This window comes from Gobio gobio (genome assembly GCF_949357685.1).
Source record: "Gobio gobio genome assembly, chromosome: 8".
Taxonomy (NCBI): domain Eukaryota; kingdom Metazoa; phylum Chordata; class Actinopteri; order Cypriniformes; family Gobionidae; genus Gobio; species Gobio gobio.
Window position 1 is genome coordinate 13,918,291 of NC_137114.1, and position 7,321 is coordinate 13,925,611.

The following is a 7,321-nucleotide window of genomic DNA, read 5'->3' on the forward strand; positions in this document are numbered from 1 at the left end:
AATGGGCATTGTATTACATTTGTAGACATTGTGTAATTGGGCTAAGAAAGAGAATGAAATGAGAGAATGAAACCCCCACCCAATTCATCTTAGCCCACTGATGTTTTAAAACCTGGAAATGCCACTGAAGTGGCTTTCACTGTCGGTTCAGCCTGAGTTATCGATGCTCATATGTATTGCTGATTTTTACAGTTTCCCCTTCTAAATGATGTTTTTCATAGGCCATTGTTGCACTTGAGGCAATCCAGACTCCAGACTAAGAAACATTCACAGTATATCTATAGAAATAATCACCATAGCAATGCCATCAATTATTATTATTATTGTTATTATTATATCAAAACAATATACACTTCTAATAAAGTGACAGAGTCAGTGTATTACCTTTTTGAGAGTAGTATCCATGTTTATTTGATTTATTACAAGGCTAAAACCCTAGCAGTTATGAACTTTAGAAATGTTTGTCTTATTTCTTTTGTTCTCACTCCATAAATAATTGGGTTAAAACAACTCGGAAAAAGTAAGTACATTGTGCTCAGAAATACACGACTACTGGGAGAAAAATTATTTCTTATTCTGTATGACATAAATGCAATCAAGGCAAAAGTCAAAGTAAATGACATAACAATGAAGTGAGTAATGCAGGTGTTTAAGGCCTTCATGTTAGTTTTGCCAGATTTGAACACAGATGTAAAAATTAGAATGTAAGAAACATTGATAAGAATAAAATCTGCAGTTGGTATAAGGAAAGCAGTCAAAAGTCCTGCAATGTTATTAATGGATATATCTCCACATGCTAATTGAACCAACGCCATGTGCTCACAAAAACAGTGATCGATCACATTTGTTACACAAAATGACAGCTTTCCAGCCAGAGAGACTGTGATGACCACCAGGAGTACATTTCTGATTACAGGTGCAAAAACAAACTTTAGAAAGTTAGGGATTTCCATGTATTTGTGATAATAAAGAGGTTTGCATATTGCAAAATAACGATCCAGTGCCATCCACAAAAGCAAAGTAGATTGAAATGTTCCAACAAAATGAAGGCAAAACATCTGTATCAAGCAACCGGTTAAAGATATCCCACTCCAATTAAACAAAAAGTTTAGAAGCATGTTAGGTACAAACAATACAGGCAATATCAAGTCTACAACTGCCATATGACCAATTAATACATACATTGGAGAATGCAGAGACTTGTGAGATTTGATTAAATATATGAGAATAGAATTTGCTGTGATAGCCAATAAAAACAACAGACAGAAAGGGATAAATAAAAATGGTCTCCATTCTCCTAGGCTGTAGAAACCAATCAGTTTGAAGTCTGTGAATGAAATGTTTTCTGCAGGAAGATCCTTCATGCTGAACAACTTATTTGCACTCAGAGTATTCTGTTCAAATTATGTTGATGAAACTGAAATAAATAAATATAGTTAATCAAGTTTCCATGTATACAACACAAACACCATACAACATGCATTTTCTTCAATGTGAGAACAAATATAAAACTGTGTAGTGTTCAATCATTTACAGCTAATGGTATTTTCAGATGACATTCATCATTATGGTCTTCAAGAAGAATTACAATACACTTTACAATACCATCAACAACAATAATAATAGTTATTAGATTTTTAGTGTATTCCTGTCAATCTGCCACATATAAATTTACCTGAATTCTGAGTATTTGTTATACTGTGATTTAACCTACACAAACGGGCTGGTGAGAGAAAAAAGTCCAAATTAAATATAAATCATAATTTCCTTCTCCTGAAAAAAAACTTTTTTTTTCTTCAGTTACTGCCTTGTCTTACATCTTAGAGTGAAATGAAAGGTAGATGCATATCATGGTCTCTAAATAGACAATGTTGTGTCCCCAAGAGTCTGTGCACTACTGTATTCCCATAGATCTCACCCTCAAAAACATAAAAGGCATATACAGTGTATTTTACTTAATAAAATGAATTAAGGAAATTAAATTAAGGACGTTAAAAGAACATTGATTGATTTAATTGTTTATTCTTCAGACTTGTGAATAAGATGTATCTAATGTTTATATGTCCAGCAACAGCAAAACATATTTGCTTCTACCTTAATTCCTTTTTTAAATAATAATAATAATAATAATAATAATAATAATAATAATAATAATATATGTAATTCATACATGGAGATTATACATAATAATAAGAATGTTAATTAAGTTATTGTGTATAACATATTTCGATTTTGCATTAGCAAGCTTTTGACCAGCAGATGTCCTCAGCATATTTTGGAGTGAGTATATGAAGAGAGTTAAATACTGGATCACTCTCTGATAGCTGTTGCCCATCTAACCCCTCTATGCCAATAAGAATATCCAAGTACATAGTGTGAGCAGCTGTGCTGTAGAAGATAGGGAAGTTGAAATGTCCTTTATTGGAGCAGTGAGTGGGTTGTCTGTGCCTCTTGGAACAGTTAGCTCTGACTTCACCAAGGTGAGTTTGACATTACATTACTTTGTCTATAGTTTGAAAACACTAGCTTGACTACAATAAAGTGAAACACACGCCTACACGAAAGTGAAAAAGATTAATATTCACAGAAGCAAACATATTAACCAAAAGCATACTTGTATTGTTTTTAAGAATGAAATTAAGCAGTGTACACCTGGAAGCACTTTGGATGTTTTTATGTTTCATCCTTTTGTTAACCAATGCAACATTTATCCACTGAAACTCTGCAGACCCGGTACAGGGTCCGGAATGACATCATGTATATACTTTCAATTTTACATGTCTGTGGAGGAGCTCTGACCTCATATGTGGTACCAATTGAAAGCTTAGAATGTCTACTTTCTGTTGATATGTTTACAACTCATAACTCTGGCATTTGTTTTACACAAAGTAACTTATTTACACTATATTACTCTGGTACCATTTCCGCCTGGATTTGGCCTACCCAAATTGAAAAGCTTCCTACACCCACATACAGTGGTCTAAATTCAAAATGTTGGTGTCATTTTACAGGAAACCCTTTGAAATGACATAAACTACACTGCTAAAAGTGATAAACATGTAAGGATATGTTGCCTGAGCTGTAATATTAATTCAAAATTAAAGTCCTCAGTGTAGTAGACATATACAAACAACAAATCAAAATAAATTCAGTCCTGCACACTCCCCGCCTGGGATTTTTAGAATCCCAAATCAATTTATAGCTTGTCATTGGGTGACAGAAGGAGGATAAGTTCGGAGATAGGACGTGAAAAGATCTTTTGAATGCCTTTCTTAGTCACTTTAGCATCATCTTTCCTCACCGATCCATCTTTGCTTGGGGAAGTTTTCATGACAATTGCCATCGGTCACTCGTTTCTGGTAACTTGAATGTTCTTGAAATTTTATTTTTATTTTTTATGAATAGTCTTGCCATTTTCGTTGGTATTGCAAAGTACTAAGGTATTCTTTTTTCCATCTTGTCCAAAAGACATCTGCCATTGCCAACCTTTGTACTTGTTTCCATTCTTCCTTAAGCAACTCATTATTCCCAAAGTCTCCAGGTGGGGGAGGTGTTATGCCTGTCTTTTGTGTCAAAAGAGTAGCAGGGGTGAGAAAGAAGGGAAATTCTGGGTCAGAGGACACTGGGATTAAAGGCCGTGAATTCATCACTGCAGTAACTTCCGCCATGAACGTTGTCAAGACGAGAGATGGGAAGGTTTCTCATTAAGTAGCATGAAATCAAGAATACGACGTGCTATCCCGATCATTCGCTACCAGTGACTACCCATATGAGAGGCATGAGGTGTATTGAATATCCAGGTGCAATTGTGGTCTTTCAGATATTTCTGCACATCCTCTTAACTGTCGCAAGATCTATCCATTTTAAGTTCTCGAAAAGGTCCAACGAAATTTGTATCACGATCTGAATGCAGTTGTTTACCTGGCCCTCTGATTGCAAAAAATCTCCTTAAAATAATACTAAAGAACTTATTTAAAAGAATAAGCAATGAATGTCCTGAGTATACAAATTTCCATTCGATGTAACGTTTTAAGTATCTTTATTGGGTTGACATTCTTACTTTTTAACATAAATAGGGCTTTTGTGTTTGGGACAAGTTTTGTCCCTCTTCTCTAAAGAATCAGTGACTATATATTTTTTTCTTTTTGGTGTGTTGAAAGTGTTCACCCCCCCCCCACCCCATAAATTTCTACCCATGCCCCCTTAGAAAAAATTCAGATTAGCTCCATAATATGTTCATAATAAGTCCCCTTTAAAACTTTTAAAATGGTGGCATGTTGCTTCGGCTCCTTCCGGTCTTTTAGTCTGCGTTATAGTAGGGAGGTTAAGCCCAAAAAATAGGCCTTTGACTTCAAGTCATGATGCAAAGGTCGCCTTTGGTATGGAAGTACCTTAGGGTCATACAAATAAATGTATCCTAAGACACAAGTGAGATCACACTTTGTATCAGAAATAAACAGGTTTTTCAAAAATGGCCACCAATGCGCAGAAAATACTCTAGAGCCCATATCTTTGCTTCTGTTATCGCTATAATGACAAATTTGGTGTCAAAGTGTACATTTTTGTGGTCAGGGAAACCAATAAAATTGGTTTCAAGTTTAAAAAAACAACAATTTTCCCCATACTGTGACAATTGGGGGTAAATATGCACATTTCACATAAAAATTGTCATCAGAGTGACTTTACTTATATTTTCCTTCAAAAACTTTAATTTTGTATTTAAGCAGTGCAGCTACTTCTGTACATTATATTTGTCCTAAGTAGCATGAGATTTCGACCAGTCAGGAGTAGGCTATAGCAAATCAGTTCCTGCAACAACACATCCCATCTGCACCAGGAGCTGTGACAGCTGTTGAAGGTTAGAGGTGACAGGTTAACACTTTGAGGTTCATATGACTTTCTCATTAAATAGAAAGATGTTTTTAATGTTAGATAACTAATAACTAGCTAGCTAGTAACTAGTTAGCTTCATTATAACTAGGTTGCTAGTAACTAGTTAGCGTCATCATAACTGTATACGTTTTTATTGAAGCAAGCACATAGCCTACTAGTCCAGGCGTTTTAGGAAAAAAGGATGAACAAATTGCAACAGAATCAAACTCAACTGATTTTGTATCCTCAATATAAAAGCCCAGAAGAATCCCATTAGGGGAAAGTTCCGAAAAAGACCCAAATATATCCTATTCATATGCCTATTCATTATTTTTCTCACATGAATAGGGTAATAAATGTAACCTTTAGATATCACCATGAAAATTACTGAATTGATAACTTATATCAAAACAAACAAAAAATTTTTTTACAAGTGTTTTTTCAATTGTTTGTTAACATGGACAAAGGGTGCATAATCTAATTACAGATGTGCTAATTTGCATAAATACCACAACAGATCTAAACATTGGGTACAGCGTTTTTAAAACATTCAGAGATTCAGTCAGTCATTAATTCAAGGTCCACTCAACTGTCAACTCTCAACTGTCACTAAGCTGTCCCTCAGGTAAGAAAAATTTCCTTTTTTTTTTCCTACATGGATTATTCATTAATATACACTCACCTAAAGGATTATTAGGAACACCTGTTCAATTTCTCATTAATGCAATTATCTAATCAACCAATCACATGGCAGTTGCTTCAATGCATTTAGGGGAGAGGTCCTGGTCCAGACAATCTCCTGAACTCCAAACTGAATGTCAGAATGGGAAAGAAAGGTGATTTAAGCAATTTTGAGCGTGGCATGGTTGTTGGTGCCAGACGGGCCGGTCTGAGTATTTCACAATCTGCTCCGTTACTGGGATTTTCACGCACAACCATTTCTAGGTGTGGCATGATGAGCTGGAAGCCCATTTGCCCGCATAGGTATAATTGCAGTGACGTCATGGAGTTACGCCCTTATTTAGGTTGGAGCGCACCTGTGGTGGGTTCTCGTCTGTTTGTTTGCGTGCCTGGCATGGCGCTGCGGTTTCGCGTGTCGCTGCGACCGTTTGAGGTGAGTGGATTGATTGTAGTCTGAGTGCGATCTCCAGTGTGTATGTAGTAACTAAATTGTTTGTTTATTTAGTGAGCAACGGTTTGCTGCTGTGACAAAGTTTCCATCAGACGTTGGTTTGGGGATTTTCCCGTTTGTTATCAGCTGGCTGCTGTGCGGGCGTCTGTATCTTTCAGTCTGTGATATATGAATGACTATTGCGAACTATTAAAAGGATGTTTCGTTACTCTCTCTTGGTGTACCTCATCCCGCAGCGACGTGAGTATTTAAATTTTCCCCTGTTAAAAGAAACAGAAACAGAAATAGTTTTTTAATTATTTGTATGAATTTCAGGAGGATCTCATTGAGTGCAGAGATGTCAGCGCTGTTTTGTCATGGGTCATTTTGATACTGCTGCTTGAGTTATTATATTCACAGACTCATTACTTTATACGGTCCGAGTTCTTCCTTGTCTATTAAGATTAATTTGTTTATTTGTATTCTTTTTTTTGCATAATTTTGCTTTGTGTTTTCGACTGTGGTTATGAATCATTTGTTAAAATCCTGATTTAATTTGATTTAACTGTTGATTTGTGAATTGTTTATAACCATGCATATGTTTTCTTTTATTTTCAATTTTGATTTATCTTTCCTTGACTGAAGTGAATTGTCTTGATTGCTTGTATGTGCATAACAAACATTTTGTTTTCTTGATTTTGGGATCAAAAACTATTTTGCTAAATTTGGTTCATTATTTTTATTGTTAATTGTTTTCTTCATTGAACTGGGCCAGTAAGGGTATTACGACCAAAGGCCGGTTGTGAACTAATAATTGACATCCACTTGTCTGTTTATATAATTAATGTCTTTTTCTTTTGTGTGTGTGTGGAGAGTTGTGAGTGTTTATTTTTAGGAGCTGCGGCCGCCTTGCGTAGGCAATTGACTCCTCCTTCCTTGCTTTTGGTGGTGGTGTTTACGTGTGCCGTGACTGATCATTTTCACTGGGGCCCGTGTGATGTGAGCGTGCAGTGCTTGTGAAAGGAGCGTGTCTGTCTTTTGCCGGGTACTCCTTGAACGAGGCCGCAGCTTCTGTCCTTTTAACACTGCAATTGAGTGATTGTGCATCAGATTTTATTCGGATGAATCATAATACATTTTTGTACTTTTGTATCAAATACCTGTGTCTCCATTCTCCTTGTCTGTAGTAGGGAACCTGTGCACTGGTCATATTCTCTGGGTGAAATTCCCAGGGTGGCGTAGTCGAATATCCTAATTTGAACCCCTTTTCCTCTGTCTGCTTCTTGTGGATGCCACATAGGGTTTACAAAGAATGGTGTGAAAAGGGAAAAACATCCA

General features: G+C 36.0%; 1 protein-coding gene across 1 annotated transcript; it reads right to left on the reverse strand.

The window, feature by feature from the left end:
- Positions 1-419: 419 nt before the first annotated feature.
- Positions 420-1,364, reverse strand: LOC307130288 (olfactory receptor 52K2-like; the record flags this gene model as incomplete). The annotated part of the gene is made up of 1 exon (XM_079823257.1): positions 420-1,364. The coding sequence occupies one exon, from the start codon at positions 1,362-1,364 to the stop codon at positions 420-422; it is 945 nt and encodes a 314-aa protein (XP_079679383.1).
- Between the last annotated feature and the right edge of the window lie 5,957 nt (positions 1,365-7,321).